The following is a 27,267-nucleotide window of genomic DNA, read 5'->3' as shown; positions in this document are numbered from 1 at the left end:
GTACGTCAAAAACCACTGCGCGTAAGACGTACTAGTACGTCCGAAACCCCGAAAGGGTTAAAAACAGCATGAGGCCACAAGCTTATCCTTGTGGAACCACCCATTGGTGATATATACTTTCTCTTCTCTTCTTATATTGCTGATTCACTGTTTTCATTGTCTTTTAAACAGAAATATCTTATCATTTGAAACTTTGCCTTTTGTTTCTCCAATATTTTAATATTTACAGAATAGTCTTTGGTGTAGAATTCAACGAAGCGCTTGTAGAAAATCAAAATAAATCTGCTGGTGTTTGAGATTTGATCTAAGTGTTCTCTTATCTCATCAGATCAAATCAAATCAAATCAAGTTTATTTTCTATAAAGATTACAATGTGGAGTTTACATATTATAGGATATTGTGTGGTTTACATACTATATAAAACTAATTACAGAGAGGGCCACTATCACACCTAGCATGACTAGGCATTTCGGGCAGACTAAGATTAATTCAGAACTCTATATTGGTACAGATTGTGGAGCATATTGGTGTTAAGGCTAAGTTTATGGTTAATGGTTGGGTAAAATTAGTTGCTGGATGCAGTGTTATCAGTTGCTTTGATAAGATCATTAGGAAACATTATTATGTAATCCAAGGTAGCTTGTGGTTGGTTTGTGGTTGCAGTACAGTTCATTACATTGACTCCCCTTTTACATAATCAGACTTTGTGGATTGACTGGGGAAAGATTAATAATAATGGATGCTACTGCCAGTACCACTGCCATCTCTTTGCCATTGTCGTTGTTGTCTTTTATTTCTTTTTCTTCTGGTTTCTTCTTCTTTCCTCCTCTTCCAACAGCAACAGATGCTGCTGCTGCATCATACTCATCATATTATGTACTTTATTATTATTATATTTGAAATGCTAAACTCAAGTGGGCCACTCTGTGTAAGAAGTGGTAGAGACTTGAACCTCTGTGCAGTAAGCACACCACAGGCACATTACTCTCAAAGTAAGAGATAATGCAAGGAGCATCAGTAATGCAACATATCATGCAATTACTCCACCTGGCTGGGAAGAACTTCCAGGTAATTACCTGGAGTTTACCTGGAGAGAGTTCCGGGGGTCAACGCCCCCGCGGCCTGGTCTGTGACCAGGCCTCCTGGTGGATCAGAGCCTGATCAACCAGGCTGTTACTGCTGGCTGCACGCAAACCAACGCATCCCTCATTTTGAAGGTTCTCATTATCCATCCTGTCATTTTTCTAGCAGATGCGATCGATACAATGTTATGGTCCTTGAAGGTGAGATCCTCCGACATGATCACTCCCAGGTCTTTGACGTTGGTGTTTCGCTCTATTTTGTGGCCAGAATTTGTTTTGTACTCTGATGAAGATTTAATTTCCTCGTGTTTACCATATCTGAGTAATTGAAATTTCTCATCATTGAACTTCATATTGTTTTCTGCAGCCCACTGAAAGATTTGGTTGATGTCCGCCTGGAGCCTTGCAGTGTCTGCAATGGAAGACACTGTCATGCAGATTCGGGTGTCATCTGCAAAGGAAGACACGGTGCTGTGGCTGACATCCTTGTCTATGTCAGATATGAGGATGAGGAACAAGATGGGAGCGAGTACTGTGCCTTGTGGAACAGAGCTTTTCACCGTGCCTGCCTCGGACTTTACTCTGTTGACGACTACTCTCTGTGTTCTGTTAGTGAGGAAATTATAGATCCATTGACCGACTTTTCCTGTTATTCCTTTAGCACGCATTTTGTGCGCTATTACGCCATGGTCACACTTGTCGAAGGCTTTTGCAAAGTCTGTATATATTACATCTGCATTCTTTTTGTCTTCTGGTGCATCTAGGACCTTGTCGTAGTGATCCAATAGTTGAGAGAGACAGGAGTGACCTGTTCTAAACCCATGTTGCCCTGGGTTGTGTAACTGATGGGTTTCTAGATGGGTGGTGATCTTGCTTCTTAGGACTCTTTCAAAGATTTTTATGATATGGGATGTTAGTGCTATCAGTCTGTAGTTCTTTGCTGTTGCTTTACTGCCCCCTTTGTGGAGTGGGGCTATGTCTGTTGTTTTTAGTAACTGTGGGACGACCCCCGTGTCCATGCTCCCTCTCCATAGGATGATAAAGGCTCGTGATAGGGGCTTCTTGCAGTTCTTGATGAACACGGAGTTCCATGAGTCTGGCCCTGGGGCAGAGTGCATGGGCATGTCATTTATCGCCTGTTCGAAGTCATTTGGCATCAGGATAACATCAGATAGGCTTGTGTTAACCAAATTCTGTGGCTCTCTCATAAAAAATTCATTTTGATCTTCGACTCTCAGTCTGGTTAGTGGCTTGCTAAAAACTGAGTCATATTGGGACTTGAGTAGCTCACTCATTTCCTTGCTGTCATCTGTGTAGGACCCATCTTGTTTAAGTAAGGGCCCAATACTGGACGTTGTTCTTGACTTTGATTTGGCATAGGAGAAGAAATACTTTGGGTTTCTTTCGATTTCATTTATGGCTTTTAGTTCTTCCCGCGATTCCTGACTCCTGTAAGATTCCTTTAGCTTAAGTTCGATGTTTGCTATTTCTCTGACCAGTGTCTCCCTACGCATTTCAGATAGATTGACCTCTTTTAGCCGCTCTGTTATTCTTTTCCGTCGCCTGTAAAGAGAGCGCCTGTCTCTTTCTATTTTACATCTACTCCTCCTTTTTCTTAGAGGAATAAGTCTTGTGCATACATCGAGTGCCACCAAGTTAATCTGTTCTAGGCATAAGTTGGGGTCTGTGTTGCTTAGTATATCTTCCCAGCTTATATCGGTTAGGACTTGGTTTACTTGGTCCCACTTTATGTTTTTGTTATTGAAGTTGAATTTGGTGAATGCTCCCTCGTGACTAATCTCATTTTGTCGGTCTGGGGCTCTGCGCATACATGTCTGAACCTCAATTATGTTGTGATCTGAGTATATTGTTTTTGATATGGTGACATTTCTTATCAGATCATCATTGTTAGTGAAGATGAGGTCTAGTGTATTCTCCATTCTAGTAGGCTCTATTATTTGCTGGTTTAAATTGAATTTTGTGCAGAGATTTAAAAGCTCATGTGAGTGTGAGTTTTCATCAGAGCTGCCTCCTGGTGTTATTACTGCAACAATATTATTTGCTATATTCCTCCATTTTAGGTGCCTTAAGTTGAATGGGTAGGAATAATCTTTTTGGTTAAATTGAAGTGCAACTGTTTGGGGAGTTTGTAGCAGTGAAGATCTTGGTAGTGGACTGTTTATAGTGCAGCACTGTACTATAAAGCTCACTCTTCCTCATCATTCCTGCTCTTCCTGCATTTGTTAGTGCGACTGTTGGTTCTACTCTCACTTGCAGTGTATCTGCTGCTATTTCTGTTGCTGCATCTGCCATTGCTTCAGTTTCTGTTGTTACTGCTGCTGCTACCATTTATTTTGCTGCTGTCTGTTGCTGCTACTGCTTTTGCCACTTTAATCCTTTCAGTGGCCATTATGAAGAACTACATTGTAGAGGCTAGGGTGCTCTCACGTAGTTCTACACCACGAGCTCACCTCATTTAGATAAGCTGTGAGTGATAAATTTTGGCCTAGATTTGAGAGAATGAGTATGCACTGAGTGTGCACAGTATAAAAAAAATCCCACCCTACATGGTGTATGATGAGGAAAACAAAACTCTAACCATGCACAGTATATGTCTTAAAATAACAAATTCGAGGTGTTTTCTAGGATGGTTTTTATTGATTGTCAGTATCATTTGATAGAGTGAAAGACATACTATACTGAAACAATGATTTTGTTTGGTTTCAAGTCAGGAAGTAGCTTGAAATTGAGCTCAATGTAGTGGACATATTTTATTTTTATTATATTCCTGAGGACAGGTAAGACCCTGCCCCCCTACATTCCCCAGTCTGTTCTATGGGTTTTCAGTAGGTCTGATTCAAGTATTGGGACACCATGAACCATGATCAATCATTCCTGGTTATATTTTATTACCTGAGAACTAGAATATATCTTCTGTTTTTTTGGTGACTAATTATTCAAAATGGAAGGCAAGTTTAATATAGGAGAGACCTGGAGACATGATTAATGAACAGAGAAAATGTTGTTTTATTGTCAGGAATGTCTACATTGTTTATTTTGGACTTCATTATTAAATTGGTATTTTTTTATTTTTGTGTCAAAATTGGCCCAATTACCAAATTCTGCACACCTTACAGGGTAGTTGAAATAGTTGCATGGGCAGTTTTTTTATGTTGATAAATTAGACACATGTGCAACTCTTGGGTATCTTTATTGAGGAAACGTTTCGCCACACAGTGGCTTCATCAGTCCATACAAAGGAGAATCTTGAAGAACAGGAGGAGAATGAGGTAATCAGTCCCTCAACCTTGAGTCGATGTGGTCAGTCCATCAATCTTGAATAGAATACGGCATACGTGCTGAGAAGGAGCTTATAAACCGTTGGCAGGAGAGGTGCAGCAGTCATAGGTCGTGTAACATTTGTTCAATGTTGAAGTAGGTCGTGCCCAAGAATTAGGCAAGCGAAGAATTCCCAAGTATTAAGATCCCAAGAAGTTGCAGTGTCTGACAGGTTTGTAGATGAATGGTTCAGAGAACCGACATGTTGATAAATTAGACACATGTGCAACTCTTGAGCCGATGTGGACTGACCACATCGACTCAAGGTTGAGGGACTGATTACCTCATTCTCCTCCTGTTCTTCAAGATTCTCCTTTGTATGGACTGATGAAGCCACTGTGTGGCGTAACATTTCCTCAATAAAGATACCCAAGAGTTGCACATGTGTCTAATTTATCAACATGTCGGTTCTCTGAACCATTCATCTACAAACCTGTCAGACACTGCAACTTCTTGGGATCTTAATACTTGGGAATTCTTCGCTTGCCTAATTCTTGGGCACGACCTACTTCAACATTGAACAAATGTTACACGACCTATGACTGCTGCACCTCTCCTGCCAACGGTTTATAAGCTCCTTCTCAGCACGTATGCCGTATTCTATTCAAGATTGATGGACTGACCACATCGACTCAAGGTTGAGGGACTGATTACCTCATTCTCCTCCTGTTCTTCAAGATTCTCCTTTGTATGGACTGATGAAGCCACTGTGTGGCGAAACGTTTCCTCAATAAAGATACCCAAGAGTTGCACATGTGTCTAATTTATCAACATGTCGGTTCTCTGAACCATTCATCAGTTTTTTTATGCACAGTCGATAGAACGGACTGTATTCTAGTGAAATAGCTAAGAATTTGGTTGAATAGAACAGTAGAATTGGCTTTAAAAAAAGACCGTTAACTTTGTATCTGCATAATATCGTAAGTTTTCCATCAGATTTCGTGCTCTTGGTGTCACTACCTTCAGAAAAAGATTCTCTTCCATTTCTGGGGTCTGGACAGTGAAAGGGTTAAGATGCTATTGCTTCATCTTTTTCCTCGAACAATGAATTTTAGATTTATCTATGAAAGTATTTTATTTATCAGATAACAGAGATGCCTGACATTGTTTTGGAAATTCCTCCCTGATTATCTGGTCATCTGTCATGTGCAGAGATACATGAGGTGTCTCGGCTTTATGGCTACTGTATCTAGTAGGTTTGATTGTAGGAGTATCTCCTGTAGCTTGCTTAAACATCTTGTTACATTTTGGTATAATTAGTGTGATGTACTGAACTTCATCTACTATATTCTGTAAGTGCCTTAAATATTATGGTTGTTCTGTTCTTCATCAGGCAGTTATTGCAACTGCCTTAAAATAGAGTGAGATTTGCTAGTACATCTATTACTGTATCTCGTTTTCTCTCGGTATGATTATTTTTATTATTTTTTACCTCTGTACATTGGGAAGTGCTAAACTCATAGGGATCACATTGCACTCTGGGAATGGGAAGTAATCAAGTTTGATACAAGGAAAGGGAGGGTGGCTTCAATTCTTTGGATGAAAAGCCCTTTGTTGGCTGATTGGCTTCATAGATTCAAGTCTTGTCAGTTGTTGCAAGTACAGGAAACTGTACACTGTACTATATAAAGCCTGGCTGTGAGAATATAACCAACTGAACTGTGTCAGTGCCACTCTTTTCACCAAATGGCTCGCAGAGGTTTAATGCTTCACTTTTTAGACATAACACTGTTAAGAAATGGCAACATATTTTTCTTGAACTTTCCATATTTATCATTTAGCAAAAAGTAAATTTACATGAAAATAGTTAACAAGGAGTTACAAGGAGGCTAGTAACTGATAATGTCACTGTAACTATTCATTCCTCTGCCATTACCAGTCATTTACTGATCCTAGGTGTATTTATGCAAATGTTTAAAATGTTAGTGATCGATAGTAATGGGTGAAAAGTATACTAATTAAATGAGAAAGTGAAAGAATTGTCTTGTGACACTGCCATGATAAATGTTTGTTTGAAGTTCTTAGTGTCATCATAGTATATATTCTAAGATGGACACACAGATCCTTGGGTGTGCATAACAGTGGGCTTTCTGCATCACACCTTAATGTCACCCATCTCTGTATTAACATTGAATCATATTGAAATGAAGTATTTATGTATTATTACTGTTATTGTTATTATTATTATTATTATTATAATGTACAAGAAACTTCAGTGTCATGAATGTGTCTTTAGTTACTAACTAGAAAATGAATGATTTAACCCTTTCAGGGTTTCGGATGTACTAGTATGACCTACGCACCAGGGTTTTTGACGTACTAGTACGCCTAAATTCTAGCGCACTCAAATCTAGTGAGAAAGCTGGTAGGCGTGCGCAGTATAAAAAAAATCCTGCAGCACACAGTGCGTAATGAGAAAAAAAAACTTTGACCGTGTTTTTGGATTAAAACAGCGACTTTGCACTGTATTTTCGTATGGTATTTATTGTTGTATTCTAGTTTTCCTGGTCTTATTTTATAGAATGGAAGACATATTACAGAAATTGAAATGATTTTGACTGGTTTTACAATTAAAAGTACCTTGAAATTGAGCTCAAAGTAGCAGAAATGTTCGATTTTTACCCAAGTTCAAAAGTAAACAAATCATGCTAAGCGTCTAATACACGTCAACTGGTGAGTCTAATATTCTTTCACAAGTGCGCTGATATTATTTATACCATTTCTACACTAATGCAGTAGTCTGCATAACGGTAAATCTTCTATTTTTTGCGAGAATAAAAATTCAAAGTGGAAAGCAAAAGAATGTAAGAGGGGCGTGGGAACGTGACTAATGAACAGAGGAAATGTTATTTTAGTGCCAGGAATGTCTTTCTTGTTTATTCTGGACCCTATTTGGTAATTGGCATCTTGAAATTTGTGTGAAATTGGCAAAATTGCTAAATTCTGACCACTGTATTGGATAGTTGAAATCGGTAAATGGGTGGTTTCTTGTACTCATTCGATAGAAAAAATGGAGTTCTAGCGAAATAGTTATGATTTTTGTCTACTAGTACGCTGCAGTTGGCCGAAAATAGGGCTCAAAATGGGCAAAATTGCCGATGCGTAAACATCGTCGAGACCGCTAACTTCGCGAGAGCATAATTCCGTAAGTTTTCCATCAAATTTCAAACTTTTGGTGTCATTATGATCGGGAAAAGATTCTCTATCTTTTCATGAGAAAAAATATTTTTTTTTTTTTTTTTGAAATTTGGGCAACCCTGAGAACAAGTCTGGGAGAGGGCCTGGGGACCCTGAAAGGGTTAATCTACAGTTTTTAACCCCCCAAAAATGTGAACTCTCTCTACATGCATAAAATTAATTTAGACAAAATAGGAATGCATTTCTTAATAATTTATGGAAAAATATTGTTTAAATAATTCTACCTTACGAAAATCCTAAATATTTAATCACTGGTTATTGACCAATCTCTGCACACACTGAGGGGTCTAGGATCAATCACCAGCACAGGTGAGACATTGAGCATGTTTCCTTATACCTGTTTCCCCCTGTTCACTTAACAGTAAGTAGGTATCTGGGTGTTAGCTGACTGATGTGGGTCACATCCTGGGAGACAAGATTAACCTAAGTTGCCCAAAGTGCTCTGCATAACCAGGGGCTTTCTATATAGTATGTCATTTATGTCAGCTAGGTCTGTATGAGTTGTATCATGTACTTGTTGATATAAAGATTATTTTATTAATGCAGCCTCTTCTCACTTAACGACGGAATTCCATTCTTAAGACCACGTCAGTAAACAAATTCATTGCTAAGTGGGAAGCATACTATAATGGTAGTGGGTTTGTGTCATCTATCTCTGATATTGTTTTAACCCTTTCAGGGTCCGTCCCGTAGATCTACGGCTTTACGTTCAGGGTCCAAACCGTAGATCTACTCACTCTGATAAGCTGTGAGTGGTAAATTTGGGCCTAGATATGAGAGAATACATCTATGTGATATGTGTGCACCATATAAAACAAATCCTGCAGCACACAGTGTATAATGAGAGAGAAAAACTGAGACCATGATTTTTTAATAAACAGTGACTTTGCAGTGTTTTTTCGTATGTTTTTTATAGTTGTATTTGAGATTTCTTGGTTTCATTTGATAGAATGGAAGATATATTACAGAAGTAGAGATGATTTTGATTGGTTTTAGTACTGGAAATGGCTTGAAACTGAGCTCAAAGTTGCGGAAATGTTAAATTTTTGTTGATGTTCAAGAGTAAACAAATGACCTCACTCATCTAATACACGCCAGCTGGTGGGTCTAATATACATTCACAAATGTGATGATGATATTTATACAATTATTACAATATTGCATTACAGTAAATGTTCTATTTTTTGGTTTGAATAAAAATTCATTATGTGAATAAAAAATCAAAATGGAATTCATTTGTAAAGCCTCAAAACATAACTAATGAGCAGAGGAAATGTTAGTTTAGTGCCAGGAATGCCTGCATTATTTATTCTGGACCATATTTTGAAATTGGAATATTTTGAACTTTGTGATAAATTGGCCAAATTACCAATTTCCGATCACTTTATTTTGTAGTTGAAACAGTTGACTGGGCGATTTCTTGTGCTCAATCGATAAAATAGAAGTAATAGTGAAATAGCTAAGAATTTAGTCGACTGGAATAATGTAATTGGCCTAAAATCGGAGTCAGGAAGACAGGAATAAATAAAGGGGATGTAAATAGTGTGCTGAAAATATCTAACCTAGACAGGACTCGCAGCAATGGTTTTAAGTTGGAAAAATTCAGATTCAGGAAGGATATAGGAAAGTACTGGTTTGGTAATAGAGTTGTGGATGAGTGGAACAAACTCCCAAGTACCGTTATAGAGGCCAGAACGTTGTGTAGCTTTAAAAATAGGTTGGATAAATACATGAGTAGATGTGGGTGGGTGTGAGTTAGACCTGATAGCTTGTGCTAACAGGTCGGTTGCCGTGTTCCTCCCTTAAGTCAATGTGACCTGACCTGACTAGGTTGGGTGCATTGGCTTAAGCCGGTAGGAGACTTGGACCTGCCTCGCATGGGCCAGTAGGCCTTCTGCAGTGTTCCTTCGTTCTTATGTTCTTAAAATCGCCGATTCGTAAATATCACTGACATGTCAAAATTCGCAAGAGCATAATTTCATCAATTTTCCATCAAATTTCGTGCTTTTTGTTTTATTACCTTCAGAAAAAGGACCCTGAAAGGGTTAATGTCACATTTGTACCATTTATAACATTTCTGGTATATTTTTAAATGTTTATACAGCAGTGTACTATACAGTGGACCCCCGCTTAACGATCACCTCCAAATGCGACCAATTATGTAAGTGTATTTATGTAAGTGCGTTTGTACGTGTATGTTTGGGGGTCTGAAATGGACTAATCTACTTCACAATATTCCTTATGGGAAAAAATTCGGTCAGTACTGGCACCTGAACATACTACTGGAATGAAAAAAGTTCGTTAACCGGGGGTCCACTGTATATTATAATAAACAGAATAGAAGAAATCAGCTCTACTATACATTATTTAGGTATGCATACTGGTCAGAGAGCCTGTCATAACTCCGAGTCGTCGGTAAACGAGTACGTCGCTAAGTGAGGAGATGCTGTATTATAAAGATTGTAACTACAGTGTTTGTAAGTACCTAATTGGTTTGAGAGTGCCAGTGTCTTATGTCAGTGCTTACTATACAATAATTTCCTGGTAGACTTTAAGTAAGTATAGTAGGTAGATTTATTAGTACACATGAAGAAAATAAGTTCTTATCTTACCTAACCCTCAGTTTGGAAAGAACACTTTTAGATGATATTTTGGTCTCTTCTGGACCATCATTAAGTCAAGACTAAGAGAGAGGGGCAAGAAAGGAGAAAAGTTAAGTGAGGATAATTAATATTTGTGAGACAAATTATAATTTTAAGCACTGATGTTAATTAATTAACATTTTTTTTTTTCAGATGATCTTTGCAGTTTCTTTAGTTGTACCTGAACACAATCCAAAATGTCAAATTTCATCTATCGTTTATCAAGAAAAAAATTCGTTACTTTTGAGGACACAGAACTGCCTAGAGTTTTGACTGCCCTCGACCTAACATTCCTTGGTATTGGCTCAACTATTGGGGTTGGCATTTATGTTCTTGCAGGTCAGGTTGCAAGAGAAACAGCAGGACCAGCAGTCATAATATCATTCCTCATTGCTGCAATAGCCTCAGTCTTTGCTGGTAAGGTTTTGTTGTTCATTGTTAGATTATGTAAGACAGTATCCATCATTTTATTAAATTTTTATAGTTTATAAAAACTTAATGAGAAAATACAGTACAGCCTCTCCTTATTTAACCCTTAAACTGTCCAAACGTAGATCTACGTTCCACAAATAACCTGCACATAAAAGAGAGAAGCCATACCCCCGGCCGGGATTGAACTCGCGGTCATAGTCTCAAAACTTCAGCCCGTCGCGTTAGCCACTAGACCAGCTAGCCACATAAGATTCATCCAACTAGGTATATTTCTACACCATAGGAAGGTTAGCACAGGTACCACTGTGACTACAAATGCAAGTTTTTACAGACGAATCTCCAGCTAGCGTGGCCGTGACGAACTCTAGCGTTCGTCACGGCCACGCTAGCTGGAGATTCGTCTGTAAAAACTTGCATTTGTGGTCACAGTGGTGCCTGTGCTAACCTTCCTATGGTGTAGAAATATACCTAGTTGGATGAATCTTATGTGGCTAGCTGGTCTAGTGGCTAACGCGACGGGCTGGAGTTTTGAGACTCTATGACCGCGGGTTCAATCCCGGCCGGGGGTATGGTTTGTTTGCAATCGTGTCATTACGATTTCTTGAGTCAAAAGAGAGAAGCTTACAACGATGTTTTGGTCCGACTTTGGCCATTTATAAAGTGTGACTTTGTAAATGGTCCGAGTCGGACCGAAACGTCGTTGTAAGCTTCTCTCTCTTATGTGTGGGTTATTTGTGTATCGTTCCAGTCACGGTATTGTGCCTTTTTTTTTTTTTGTTATCTATGTTCACATGCATAGCACTCCAAATGTAGATCTACGTTTTTTACATAAGAATGTAAAATTGAATGTAGATCTACATTCAGAGCGCTGCGTGCATGAGCGTAGATCTACGTTTGGATAGTTTAAGGGTTAACGACAGTTCCATTCCTAGGACCACATCATTAAACGAATTTGTTGCTAAGTGAGGAGCATGTTCTAATGGTAGTTTCTGTCAACCTTCTTTGATATTTTTTAATATCACTTTTGCACAATTTATAACATTTCTGGTATATTTTTAAATGTTTATACAGTAGTGTACTGTATATTGTAATAAACAGAATAAAAGAAATCAGCTCTAATATATATTATTTAGGTATGCATACTGGTCATAGAGCCCGTCATAAGTCCAAGTCATTAGTAAACGAGTATGTCGCTAAGTGAAGAGAGGCTGTACTCATATTGTTCATTATAAACTTTTTCCTTTATATTTTGTATCCTGAAGGAGGGGTGTTAATGTTGCAGTTTTGTAACTGTAGTGTAAGTGTGCATCTGGCAGGACTGTTGGAGTAAATGATGATGAAAGTTTTTCTTTTTCAGGCCACCCTGCCTTGGTGGTAAACAGCTGATGTAATAAAGTTGGTAGAATTACTGACAATATGTAAAGTAAAAGGACACAAGTGCAACTAATGTGACAATGTTTCGCTTTATCAAGCCTTTGGCTTGATAAAGCTCCTGGAGAGCGAAACGTTGCCACAATAAAATGTCACATTAGTTGCACTTGTGTCCTTTTACTTTACAAACAGCTGATGTGTTAATAAAAAAAATTGTATCATGCTTAAAATTTATTTTATATTATAAATTTTAATTACAGCAGTTTTTTATAACTAAATAAACATATATTTGTTTTCCAGGAAGATGCACTTATGTTACAGATTGGATTACCTTATTGCTTTCTAAATGGAAAACCATGAGTTATGCAAGCCATTTCGGTTAGACTAAAAATATAACTTAGTTACTTGACATTGAATAGTTGAAATTAGATTATGTGAATGGTATTTTTATCCTAATTTAAGTTTTCCGAAGATATATTTAATGTACTGTCTTTTTAATTTTGTTTTGAGAATGTTTTCTATGGAATAAATATCCTGTGCCCTGCCTACTCATTAATAATGAACCAGCTTGTTAATTCCCCAATCCCACAGGGTTTTATCATTCATTACAACATTGAATTTTTGTTTGAACTTTTTTTTTTTAACACACTGGCCGTATCCCTCTGAGGCAGGGTGACCTAAAAAGAAGAAACAAAAGTTTTTCTTGTTAAATTTAGTAATTTATACAGGAGAAGGGGTTACTAACGTCTTCCAGCATTGTAGTCTCCTCTTATGACATGCATGGCTTACGGAGGAATTCCTGTGCTGTAAACAAATTTTTGTCCTCACTTCCTCGTTTAGTGCATTTGATTTGCTTATTACTCCTCCACAGAAGAAGGGACATAATGGAGTCTCTGACTCGATTATGACTCGATTATGTCCGCTGTTTTGGTCTGGCCCTTTCAAATAGTCCAGCTTTATCATCTTTGTTAATATAGTACCTTGAAGTTAGTGCCAGATTTTGACATATTGCAACCCTACACCGTGTTAATCCTAAGTGGTCTCATATGATAATACTTTAGGTTATTACAGTGCCTTTCCTAAGTAAACAAGGTACATATATATATATACTGATTATCCAGCACCTTCAGGATTGAGGAAGGGAAGGTGTGCCAGAATTTTCACCAACACCAGATAATCACAATTTTTTTCCTTGTATAAAGGATCTACCAATAACATCAGATAATGTTTGAAGCTGAGTAACTGATCACCAGATTATTGATGATTTATTGTCTTTCCCATATCTTCTTTGATCAACATGAACAGACTTCATACTGAATTTTTTCCCCTCGCTTAAGAGGCCACTTTGAGGCCCTACATTATAGCCTATTTAGCTCGTACCTAAATCTGGCAACACTCTAAGGTATTGCACTGTATATACAGTGGACCCCAGGCTTACGATATTATTTCATTCCAGAAGTATGTTCAGGTGCCATTACTGAACAAATTTGTTCCCATAAGGAGTATTGTGAATTAGATTAGTCCATTTCAGACCCCCAAACATACACGTACAAACGCACTTACATAAATACACTTAAATAATTGGTCGCATTGGGAGCTGATCATAAAGCGGGGGTCCACTGTATTTTGCCGTGATGATAATACCCTATGTCTTTGTTTGATGTGTATCTCCTATACCTATACAGCCTCTCATCACTTAATGACAAAGTTCCGTTCCTAAGACCACATCACTAAATGAATTTATCGCTAAGTGAGGAGCATACTATAATGGTAGTGGGTTTGTGTCAACCATCTTTGATATTGTTTTAATGTCACCTTTGTATCATTTATAACATTTCTGGTATATTTTTAAATGTTTATACAGTAGTGTGCTGTATATTGTAATAAACAGAATAGAGGAAATGAGTTCTAATACATTATTTATGTATGTGTACTGGTCAGAGAGCCCGTTGTAAGTCTGAGGCGTTGGTAAATGAGTACGTCGCTAATTGAGGAGAGGCTATATTTGCTTATTGAGTGAACCTTGCACCACTCGTCTATTTGTATCTAGAGCAGTAGAACTTATACATGGGGCCTACCATCTTCTATAATAAACTTTTCATTTTGATTTTTAAGCTTTAAATAATTCTTCGATTTCATTCCAGCTCTCACCCATTTTGTTTGCGAAGAGATACAGTACTTCCTAAAGCCCCTTCTGCAGTTCTTATAAATATGGGTTCTTTTGCAATATGCCCATTTTATCACATATGCAAGTATCCACTGGTCAACCCTTTCGCTGTCAAAACCCCTGCTCACAAACTTGCTCTTAGTGTCGAAGAATTTAAAAAAAAAAATATTTTTTCTTTTGAAATGATAGAGAATTTTTTCCCATTGGTAATGACACCAAAAGTGTGAAATATGATGGAAAACTTATGAAATTTCGCTCTCACGAAGTTAGCAGTCTTGGTGATATTTACGCATCGCTGATTTTGCCCTATTTTCGGCCAATTCCATTAGTCCAGTCAACCAAACTCATAGCTATTTTGCTAGAACTCCTACTTTTCTATCTATTGAGTACAAGAAACCACCCATTTACTGATTTCAACTACCTAATAAAATGATAAGAAATTGGTAATTTGGCCAATTTCATACACAATTCAAGTAAGGCCAATTTAAAAATAGGGGCCAGAATAACATTTTCTCTGTTCATTAGTCACATCTCCAGGCCCCTCTTATATTATGCTTGCTTTCCATTTTGAATTTTTTATTCACACAAAAAATAGAAGATTTACTGTTATGCAGACTACTGCATTATTGTAAAAATGGTATAAATAATATCAGCACATTTGTGAAAGCAGATTGGACCCACTAGTTGATGTGTATTGGACGTGTGGCGTGATTTGTTTACTCTTGAACATCGGCAAAAATCGAACATTTCCGCTAATTTGAGCTCAATTTCAAGGTACTTTTAGTCCAAAAACCATTCAAAATCATCTCTATTTCTGTAACATATCTTCCATTCTATCAAATGAGACAAGAGAACGAGAATACAACCATAAATGCTATACAAAAATACACTGCAAAGTCGGTGTTTTAAACCAAAAACACAGTTTTCTTTTCTCATTATGCACTGCGTGCTGCAGGATTTTTTTTTATACTGCACACACTGACCACTCAAACCCATTCTCTCATATGTAGGCCTACCAGCTTTCTAATGCAATACTGGAAGCCGCTAGAATTTTGACGTAATATTGCGGCACCAACACTGGCTTACAAGCCATAATACTATGGCACCGACAACGAAAGAGTTAAAAGGTGCTGTAGCTCAACCCCAACAAAAACAATTAGTCTGTATTCAGATAGTTGAGTACATTTAGTATTTGTATATTTTTCCAGGTCTATGTTATGCAGAGTTTGGAGCTCGTGTGCCCAAAGCAGGTTCAGCGTATGTCTACACTTATGTCTGCATAGGAGAATTTATTGCTTTTATCATTGGATGGAACTTAATCTTGGAATATGCGATCGGTAAGTGGAAAATACCAGTGCCACATTCTGGTGTCCCTTAGTTTTTGCATTAGAATTGTTCCAGATCAGTGGCAGTTGTGGTAAGCTTAATCATGAACATTTATTGCCAAATAATGAGAATTTCCAATTCATTTTGCTAACTGCACATAAGGTGAGTGTATGTCACATATGGAATTACATGTACTGATAGAAATAAGAGATTACAAAAATGTGAATTTATGAATGAGGGAAACCTGTGCTCTATACTGCTGTAGAGTTGTACTCAGTCCTAGTCATTTCTTATTCTCTGTGTATTGTATATTTTAGTGATCTTGTACAGTACTATATAATGTTGACCAATTTTTATTACTTTGAACTACTGAGGTAATCATATCATGTTTTAAATAATAATGCTATGAAAAGGGAAAATGTTTTTCTTATTGTCAGAATTGATAATTCATTCATTCAATCATTCTTCTATTCTGCAGCTGTTACCCATATAAGATAATATTAGAATATTTTGCAGTGTGTGATTTACTTTCTAGAATACTGTAACTGATTTATCTAATATTTTTTAGGCACAGCAAGTGTTGCTTCTGGATATAGTGGGTATGTTGATGAGTTAGCAAACAAATCGATGTCCCAGGCATTGGCTAAGGCAATGCCCATCGATGTCTCATTTCTCTCTACTTATCCTGACTTCTTGGCATTTGGCCTGTCATTTGTATTGGCTCGTAAGTTTTTCAAACTTTTGTCCAGTTGGTTATTGTATTCAGTTTCTTTTATCACACAGGCCATCTCCCACTAATGTGGGATGATCAAAACAGGTACATTCACCAGCACACATAACATTCAATGACCCTCTGTAGTGCAACATTCCCACTCCTCCTTCTAAGTGCAGGCATTATACTTCCCACCTTCAGGATTCAAGTCCATCTAACCAGTTTCCTTGAAGCTTTTCATAAATGCTACCTTCCTCACACTCCAACAGATTATCAGATCCTAAAACACTACTTGTCTGCACTCACCCTGTTCTAATATGCTCTCACACATCTGCTGGATGCCTGATCCATTACTACAAGATACTTAAAATCTTCACACTCTCCCTCCAACTTTTCAGGGTTGACCCCTACCCCTTTTTCATTTCACCTCAGATTTATACACCCTCAGAGTCACCCTATTCTCCATTCTCTAAATTCCCAAACCTCTCAACAGTCTATCCTTGGTCAGCTGAATAATACATTTTGTAATCCCACACAGTCTTCTAGTTCCTGTGCTTTGCATTCTTAGCATAATATTCACGCTTTGCTCAGAAATAGAACATCTTTACTGCCTCCAGCTTCCTCCTTGCCACAAAGTTTAAAGCCCATGCCTTACACACATAACATGGTTAGTAGCACTATACTTTAGTACATTCTATTTTTGCTTCCATAGATGAACTTTCTTTCCATTGGTGTCTCAACACTACCTACCTTTTTTTTCCCCTTCAGCTATTCTAAGGTTCACTTCACCCTTTGTAGAGCCATGTGCCGACACTCACTCCCAGGTATATAAATACACTTGCTCCCTCCATACCTTTTCTCTTCCAGTCTGATATCCAATTTTTTCATAACCAATTTTTCATTGCCTGAATATTTTGTTACTCTCATTGCTTAGCTCTCTTCTGTATTTACATTTAATTTCCTTCTTTTATTCACCCTTCCAAATTCCTTCCCCAACCTTTGCAACTTCTATTCAGAATCTTCCTAAAGTATTATGTCACTGGCAAAGAGAAACTGCAGCAACTCTCGCTTTGTATCAAATTCCTCATCATTTAATCCTACCCCTCTTGAACTCTCTCATTAACTTTTTTTGCAACCCCATCTCTATGTAAGGGCTACATTTAATGGAAAATAGTCCTCTTCTACATACCCTAGCATGAGCCTCACTCATGCAAAAGTAAAATAAATACACAGTACATACAGTCCATACTGTGGGCAGAGCTTGAATTCGGGGTTAGAGAGTTGTAAAACTCCAGAACGACATGTTAGCCACTAGGCCAGCTGGCTACAATAAGATTCATTCAACTAGGTATATTTATACACCGTACCTACCCGCGGTATGGTTCATTTGCAATTGTGTCATTACAATTTCGTGAGTCAGTACGTGCATACAGTACTCTAAATATGGCGCCAGTCGCCCTTCCCATACACAGTTATTGTGTAGAAAAGAGGAAAAGACACCGAATATAATGAATAGTGGCTCAGTTGAAAACCAGTGAAAACTTGAAACACTGTAAAAAGGGCGCCGAATAAGCAGGGTTCTCCTGTGATTTGAGACAAAGTCCATTCAGTCTTTGAATAGGATGAATCCACAATGCTGAGCAAATGCCAAGTACATTTGTTACTTGATATTCAAAAGTAAATATTTTACTAAAGTGACCATTTCCCATGTTGGTAGGGTGACCCAAAGAAGAAAACACATTCACAGTTTCTCATTCAATGGTTCTCTTTACAGAAGTGAGTGTGGACATCACACTTCAAATGACCCTCTTCACTGTAACATCCCAACCCATCCTGTATAGTCTACTTCACTTTACCTCCCACCTCCAGGATTCAAGTCTGGCTAACCAATTTCCTTGATTTCCTTCTTAAATGTTGCCTTACTTCTCCAACAGCACACCATATTTCAAAGCCATTAGTTTCCTCTAGGCCCACTGAAGTTCTGTACAATAAATATTTTTGTATAACTGGAAACACTATGGTAATGTCCATTAATGATAATAATAATGATAGTAATAATAATGATACAGAAGTAATAATAATAATGGTGAGGATGATATTACTACAGCATTGGAACATTATAGAATGATTTTCTTGCTTCTTTACAGTTGCCTTGTCACTGGGTGTTAAGAGCTCGTCACGAATGAATAACGTCTTTACCAGCATCAATTTGTTTGTCATCGTTTTTGTCATCATTGCCGCTGGAACGCAAGGTTTGTATGCTCCTGTGGGAGTGTTGCCGGGGAGTGGCTGGAAAAATATTACACCAGTGTATGATGGAAGTAATATCACTTTTTGCTTTATTATTTAACATATTTTTGGTAAAATAAAAAGTGGTTTATAAATCAGTTAGTTCTCAATTGGAAATTAAAAATGGGGCCAAATATTAAATGGCTTTTATTAAAATTTCAGTGGCTGAAAGTCCTATGTACTATACATATATTTCTCAAAAATTTCTTTACAGTGAGTGGTGCTTTAGGTACTTGGAGTTTTTTATGTAATTATAAAGGAAAATAACTCTGAAAGTTTCAATTAGAAAAATGTAATTAATTGTCCTCTCTTATTCACCTTTTCTTTCATTCCTTTTTGTGCCACTTGCTTTCTCTTCCACAGCTTCCTTTTCTTTCCTGCTTCCCTTTCTCCCACCTTTCTTTCCTGCTTCCCTTTCTCCTACCTTTCTTTCCTGCTTCCCTTTCTCCTACCTTTCTTTCCTGCTTCCCTTTCTCCCACCTTTCTTTCCTGCTTCCCTTTCTCCTACCTTTCTTTCCTGCTTCCCTTTCTCCCACCTTTCTTTCCTGCTTCCCTTTCTCCTACCTTTCTTTCCTGCTTCCCTTTCTCTCACCTCTCTCTCCTCCTTCCCTTTCTCCCACCTCTCTCTCCCACTTCCCTTTCTCCCACTTCTCTCTTCTGCTTTCCTTTTTCTCCTGCTTCTCTCTCTCTTGCTTCTCTCTCTCCCCTGCTTCTCTCCTGCTTCTCTCTCACCTCTTCTTGAATGAACACAATAGATTTATTTCCTCTTTATTTTTGGGTCAGCCTACTTCATAGAGAGATAGCTTGTGTGTTTAAAAAATTAGCTTACTGTACACCTGTGAATTTTTTCACTGCTGTACTGCACTTTATTAATTCTAAGGAAGTCATATTGGCAATACTCTTGAGTAACCTGAGCTCTTGGCTCTTTGCTTTATTTATGGAGAAGCTCTTAATCCAAAATGATTATATAGGTTTGATTCCAGGAATGGGAGGGTATATCCAATAACTTGCATCCTGAGCCCTTCACCAGCGTTAAGGTCTACTTTTTTTTTTATCACAGGTAGTTTCTATTAAACTAGATGAGCTAAAATTACTTGCAAGTGTAGATAATATAGATATTATTGGTATAACAGAGACCTGGTTCAACCTGAAAGATAGAGAAATGTCTTCTGAATGCAACATACAGGGTTATAAACTATTCCACACTGATAGGGTCAACAGGAAGGGTGGTGGTGTGGCAATGTATGTCAGAGAAAATTTAAATTGTTGTCTTAGACATGATATAAGATTAGAAACATCGAACACAGAATCGGTTTGGCTACAGTTTCTCGAGGGACGTGACAAATTAATTTTGGGTGTGATTTATAGGCTCCCAAACCTTGGTAGGGAGTGCAATAAGCTATTATGGGACGAAATTCATAAGGCATCTAGATATGAAAATGTTGTGATAATGGGAGATTTTAACTTTAGACAAATTGATTGGAACAGTATGACAGGAAATCTTGAGTCTAGAGACTTTCTTGATACGGTTCAGGATTGCTTTTTAGAACAGGTCGTGACAGAACCAGCTAGAGGAAACAAATCTGATTGACTTGGTTCTTGCCAACAAAGATTCACTAATTAATAATCTTGAGGTTAATGATGAGCTGGGGAAAGTGATCACAAATCACTTAGTTTCAATATATCATGGAATTACCCAGATAACTGCAATCAAATCACTGTCCTAGATTTTCGCTTGGCCGACTTCATGGGACTGAAAAATTACTTGGGTGGGCTAAATTGGGATGTCCTGACTATGGGTCAGGTAGGTGATCTTGGATGCCAATATGACGTTTTTCAGAGCATAGTTCTAGCTGCCCAGACAACTTTTGTTCCGAGTAGGGAAATTAGATCTAACAAAAATGATCCCAAATGGATGAACAATAGATTAAAACATCTCATTGGTCAAAAGAGAGGCATATATAGGCATATCAAAAGAGGGGATGGGCAGTTAAGAAATCAATATATTCAATTAAAGAGAGAAATAAAGAAAGGAATAAGAAAAGCAAAAAGGGATTATGAGGCTAAGGTCACAAGGGACTCAAAGACTAACCCAAAAGGGTTCTTTCAGGTATACAGAAGTAAGATTAGGGACAAGATTGGCCCACTTAAGAGTAACTCTGGTCAGATCACTGACAGTGATAAGGATATGTGTGAAATCCTAAATACCTACTTCCTCTCAGTTTTCACCCAGGAAAATACTAGCGATATTCCTGAAATAATAGATTACGTAAAACAGGATGATAATAAACTATGTACGATTGCGATAACTAGTGACATGGTCCTCAAACAAATAGAGAAACTAAAACCTAACAAATCCCCAGGTCCTGATGAACTGTTTGCAAGGGTGTTAAAGAAATGTAAAGAGGAACTTAGCATACCTTTGGCTAATCTTTTTAACATATCACTACAAACTGGCATAGTGCCTGATAAGTGGAAAATGGCAAATGTAATACCTATTTACAAGGCAGGTGACAGGTCCTTGGCTTCGAACTATAGACCAATAAGCCTTACTTCCATAGTGGGAAAATTTATGGAATCAATAATTGCCGAAGCAATTCGTAGCCATCTTGACAGGCACAGATTGATTAATGATTCTCAACACAGTTTTACAAAGGGGTGTTCCTGTCTTATGAATTTACTAACTTTTTTCACTAAGGTGTTTGAGGAGATAGATCATGGTAATGAATATGATATTGTGTATATGGATTTCAGTAAGGCTTTCGATAGAGTTCCACACCAGAGGCTATTGAGGAAACTTAGGGCACACGGAATAGGAGGAGAAATTTTTTCCTGGGTAGAGGCATGGCTGACAAATAGACAGCAGAGAGTTTGCATAAATGGGGAGAAATCCGAATGGGGTCACGTCACAAGCGGTGATCCTCAGGGATCAGTGTTGGGCCCACTGTTGTTCACAATTTACATAAACGACATAGATGAGGGAATAAATAGCGACATAAGCAAATTTGCTGATGACACCAAAATAGGCCGTCCAATTCATTCTAATGAGGACATTAAAGCACTCCAGGATGATTTGAATAGACTGATGCAATGGTCGGAGAAGTGGCAGATGCAGTTTAATATTGACAAATGCAAAGTTCTAAATGTTGGACAGTTAAATAACCATGCCACATATAAACTAAATAATGTAGATCTTAATACTACCGATTGCGAAAAGGATTTAGGAGTTCTGGTTAGCAGTAACCTAAAACCAAGACAACAGTGCATTAGTGTTTGCAATAAAGCTAACAGAATTCTTGGCTTCATATCTAGAAGTATAAATAATAGAAGTCCTCAGGTTGTTCTTCAACTCTATATATCCTTGGTTAGGCCTCATTTAGACTATGCTGCTCAGTTCTGGTCACCGTATTACAGAATGGATATAAATGCTCTGGAAAACGTACAAAGGAGGATGACAAAGATGATCCCATGTATCAGAAATCTTCCCTATGAGGATAGACTGAGGGCCCTGAATCTGCACTCTCTCGAAAGGCATTGATTAGGGGAGATATGATCGAGGTGTATAAATGGAAAACAGGAATAAATAAAGGGGATGTAAATAGTGTGATGAAAATTTCCAGCCAAGACAGGACTCGCAGCAATGGTTTCAAGTTGGAAAAATTCAGATTCAGGAAGGATATAGGAAAGCACTGGTTTGGTAATAGAGTTGTGGATGAGTGGAATAAGTTCCGGAGTACAGTTATTGAGGCTAAAACGTTGTGTAGTTTTAAAAATAGGTTAGATAAATACATGAGTGGGTGTGGGTGGGTGTGAGTTGGACCTGACTAGCTTGTGCTGCTGGGTCTGGTATAGTGCTCCATCCTTGTGTGGGGATGACCAGACTGGGTGGGTCATTGGGATAATCCGGGGGGTGGGTCATTGGTCTAATCCGGGGGGGGGGGGGACCATGGACCTGCTCCGCATGGGTCAGTAGGCCTGTTGCAGTGTTCCTTCTTACTTATGTTCTTATGTTATTAACTCTGTTCTGTAACTTATGAAAGTTATTGATAAACCTGAAGTGTTTTAGTAAGTACAGTGGAACCTTGGTGTTCGAACTTAATTGGTTCCTAGATGTTTGAAACAAAATTTCTCTGGCTTTAATTATCAGCCTTACACTGGAGGATGTTGAAATGACTCCTCCAAAAGTCTCTGAGAGTTAGGTCAGGTCAGAGGTCACTTCCAAGTAATTTTGAAGCAGGGCTTTCCTATAAAAAATTTTTTACACCTGAATTTTAAACAAGCTGGTGTGTTTGGACTCCAGGAGAACATTCAAAGACCAGGTCCATTTTCTCTGAACAAAATTGTTTGGACTCCGGTTTGTTCGAGGTCCTAAACGTTCAAACACTGAGGTTCCACTGTATATTTATGAACTACTTGGTATGTACCTGAAATATGTTTGTAATATTTACAGCAAGTGTTGAGAATTGGGCTATACCTGAAATAGACCTGTATGAGAATGGAACATGCACAGTACCTCTTCCACAATCGATGGATAGTTGGGGCGTTGGAGGATTTGCCCCCTATGGCTTCAGTGGCATTATGCAGGGGGCAGCCACATGTTTCTTTGGCTTTGTTGGCTTCGACTGTGTTGCCACAACTGGTATGTTACTAAATTATATCGAGTACCACACTAGGCTCGTATCATTGTTGACAAAGTGATAAAAACAAGAGTTTCTTAAACGTTATGCACCGATAGGATTGTTTTTATTGTTTTTGTTTTGTTTTTCATGAAAACTAAGATATCAAGCTAGTCTTAATATGTATATATGTTCTTAGGATCATAACCTTATGCTTTGTAGGTGCTAGGTTCACTTGGAGTTTTATATGAATAAGGCATTCATAGGCTTATAAATTTTGGAAAATATCTGTTAAGCAAAAAATGCAGTCTAGTAAACATGATTAGCTTAGTAAGAAAGGTGGTTGGACATGACTAACCTGGTAAGAAAGGTAATTGAACTTGACTAACTTGACAATAAAGGTGGTTGGACATGACTAACTTAGTAAGAAAGGTGGTTCACTGGGATAGGGGGTCACTGCTAGTGGTCCAGTGATTAGATTGAGAAAATCAGCAGAGAGAACTACCCAAATTCTGCATGGTTACTAGATTTATTTTTAGCACATTATGAAATTTTGGATGCACTGTTTTCAAATGCATTAACATGAAATGCATTAACATGAAATGCATTAACATGTGATGTCTCTGTATAAGAGGGCATATTGTATTGTATATTGATGCAAAGCACTAAACGTGTGTTATTCATGTGATTTGGCAGAGGCTTTATCCTCCATCTGTGAGATAGACACTGGTGAGAGGGTTGTACTGAGATGGAGGACTGAGAGGAAGTTACTTATTTGTCTATTCCTTAGGGATTGTTGTGGTAAGAATTATTTTCTTTTTCTGCTGAGTCCTTTCTATCCTTGTTGCTTCCTATCCATTCCTATTTTATTATTTGAAGCATTGCATTCAAGACCATTTAGGCTGATAGTAGTTGTGTCCCTACTGATGACTGTATAGAGCTGCAGATAGCAATAGCCTGGTTGATAATGTGGTCAACAGGAAATTCTGCCTTCATACTAGACTGCGAGAGTAGTAGAAATCAGTACAGTGGACCCTCAGCTAACGATATTAATCCGTTCCTGAAAGCTCATCGTTAGCTGAAATTATCATTAGCTGAATTAATTTTCCCCATAAGAAATAATGAAAATCAAATTAATCTGTGCAAGACACCCCAAAGTATGAAAAACAAATTTTTTTTACCACATGAAATATTAATTTTAATACACACAAACTGACACTTACCTTTATTGAAGATCTGGTGATGATTGATGGAATGGGAGGAGGGGAGAGTGTGGAAGTTGTTAATGTTTAGAAGGGGAATCCCCTTCCATTAGGACTTGAGGTATCAAGTCCTTTTCCGGGGTTACTTCCCTTCTTCTTTTAATGCCACTAGGACCAGCTTGAGAGTCACTGGACCTCTGCCGCACAACATATCTGTCCATAGAGGCCTGTACCTCCCGTTCCTTTATGATTTGTCTAAAATGGTTCACAACATTGTCATTGTAATAGTCACCAGCACGGCTTGCAATAGCTGTGTGAGGGTGATTTTCATCCATAAAGGTTTGCACTTCAAGCCACTTTGCACACATTTCCTTAATCTCTCTCTTCATATCCATAGTAATTCTCACCCTTTTTCCTGCAGGGTTGGCACTAGAAGCTTTCTTGGGGCCCATGGTGACTTACTTTGCGGGTACAATCACTAAAAATGCTGTGATAATATGAAATGTTCCGATTGTATGGGTGGGTGCGACCGCACTGGCTGGCTTGTAAACACTGGCACCCACGGGACAACTGAGGCGCGCTCAGGCCACACGTGGATGCGTCTCGAACGAATCGCGTTGGGTGAGTTTTTTAGCGTTAGCCGAGGCAAAAGTTTTGCGTTAAAATGTATCGTTAGCTGGATTTAACGTTAGCTGATGCCATCGTTAGCTGAGGGTCTACTGTACTAGGTTCAGATATATAACAAGTTCCCTTTCTTTGCATATTCCCTTCAATTTTGTTTTTTTCTCCTTTAGTCCTGGCAACCTGCATTTGACCTCTGGGTTCTTTTCTTCTAAAATCTGGAATTCATTACCTGTAAATATAAAAGAAACACTACCTGTTTATAAATTCAAGTCTCTTCTCAAAGTTCACTTACTCACTCAAAACCAAATAAATACTGAATAACTGAACCATATAAATTGTATATCCTAAAACAAGTCGGTCGTCTCCCACCGAGGCAGGGTGACCCAAAAAAAAGAAAGAAAATCCCCAAAAAGAAAATACTTTCATCATCATTCAACACTTTCACCACACTCACACATTATCACTGCTTTTGCAGAGGTGCTCAGAATACAACAGCTTAGAAGCATATACGTATAGAGATACACAACATATCCCTCCAAACTGCCAATATCCCAAACCCCTCCTTTAAAGTGCAGGCATTGTACTTCCCATTTCCAGGACTCAAGTCCGACTATATGAAAATAAATGTTACTCACAATTATATCACACAAATGTTAAACCTAACTTTGTTATTTTTTTTTAAATACACTACCTGAATGAACAGCAATGCATGCAACCACATGACCTGTCTTTGTAATACTCATTTGTATTTTAGAGTTATCTGTTTACAATAATGTTTTATCACTGATTTCATCATTGCTTAGTTAATCTTAAGTTAATTTTAAGCCAGCCCGTAATGCTATGCATATAAGTGGCTTTGGCATGCTGCTCTTACCTGTATTTTTTTGTACCTCTGTATGTATGCTAAAATTTATAAATAAATAAATAAATAAATAAATAAATAAATCTCTCCCAGGGTATACAGTCACATTGTCTTCTAAGCTCTTAGCAGGGGACAAAGATGGCAGCTAAAGACAGATGAACCATAGGAACATTAAGATGTACCTTTTTCAATCTTAGAGTGGCGAGTAAGAGAATATATTAGAGTACAGGCATATGTCGCTGATATGGTGCATGAAGTTCCAGATCACCATCACAACCTTATATGCCAGTGCATATAAAAGCCTAAAAACGTGTTATCAACTGCGCAATATCACGAGGATTAAAAAAATCCGAAAGTAAAAATAATAAGTAATTGTTCTTATAAAATTGCCAAAAACCATCTTAAGAGCAAGGCAAGCACTGAAAATAATAAACATGATTATAATTGAAAAGTGCTGTATTAGCAAAGCTCTCTAAAAGCTAGTGCTGTATTAACAAGGTGTGCCTGCACATGTGATCAGTCCCTAAAAGTCAGGGCTCAATAAGAGTCAGTGAGAGTAAAAGAGGAACAACCAGAAATTGTGACTCGACCCGTGCAAACACTGCTAGGTGAGTAATACATAAAAGCTTAAACATATCTAAAATTCTTATGCATATCTTCACACATACATCAGAAGAGAAAAATATTCTACAAGTTAGTCAAATGTTTATACTATTTAAAACTTCATTTTGATGCCTCAAGGCTTTATAGCAGAGATAGTAAACTCCCAGTATAACAAACCTAGATATAATAGACTTAAATTGAATAAAAAGGCACAATACCATGACTGGAACAATACACAAATAACCCACACGAAGGAGAAAGAAAATACAATGTTTCAGTCTGACTTGGACCATTAACCTAGTGACTAGTTAATGGTCCAAGTCAGACCGAAACATCATAAGTTTCTTTCTCCTATGTGTATGTTATTTATGTACAAGAGGGCCCCGCTTTACAGTTTTGCTAATGCAGCAGTTTTCAATTATACCAATTCTTCATTTATTCAGATTTCCTACAATAAATATATTCACCACTCACTGTAAGCTAAGGATGAAAATACTTTAAGGTGAGTAATGTGTGTGCTGTACATGAATTTTTTTACGCCTAGCTCTATTGCTCACTTAGTACGTATATGTTAGTGTACACATGTTATCAGACTTTTATTTGCATTTGAAAGTGAAAACAAGACTATGTTTCACTTTGCAGTGATGTTTGCTTTACAGCAGTAGCCTGGAGCCTAACCTGTTGTAAAAGCAGGACCCTCCTGTATAGGCTTTAAAATAATGGTCAGAATCCACTGGATAACATGTACTTTTAACTCTTTTATTTTTAATGTTTATTGCAAGAACAGTAAATTGTGATTGCA

General features: G+C 37.8%; 1 protein-coding gene across 6 annotated transcripts in view; it reads left to right on the top strand.

The window, feature by feature from the left end:
• LOC128704441 (high affinity cationic amino acid transporter 1) overlaps positions 1-27,267 on the top strand; it is an 89,308-nt gene that overhangs the window by 9,308 nt on the left and 52,733 nt on the right. For 3 of the 6 annotated variants that reach the window (XM_070102964.1, XM_070102960.1, XM_070102961.1), the window contains exons 2-6: positions 10,415-10,678; positions 15,440-15,568; positions 16,126-16,281; positions 18,417-18,521; positions 23,009-23,197. In XM_070102964.1, the coding sequence (XP_069959065.1) occupies positions 10,459-10,678; positions 15,440-15,568; positions 16,126-16,281; positions 18,417-18,521; positions 23,009-23,197 (799 nt within the window). In that variant the 5' untranslated portion in view covers positions 10,415-10,458. Of the gene's footprint in view, positions 1-5,582; positions 5,714-9,990; positions 10,097-10,414; positions 10,679-15,439; positions 15,569-16,125; positions 16,282-18,416; positions 18,522-23,008; positions 23,198-27,267 lie in introns of those variants that run through there. The other 3 variants (XM_070102962.1, XM_070102963.1, XM_070102965.1) reach the window with 3 other exon arrangements.

This window comes from Cherax quadricarinatus, chromosome 84 (genome assembly GCF_038502225.1).
Source record: "Cherax quadricarinatus isolate ZL_2023a chromosome 84, ASM3850222v1, whole genome shotgun sequence".
NCBI lineage: Eukaryota > Metazoa > Arthropoda > Malacostraca > Decapoda > Parastacidae > Cherax > Cherax quadricarinatus.
The sequence above is the reverse complement of the archived record's forward strand: the minus strand, read 5'-3'. Positions and strand labels throughout refer to the sequence as shown.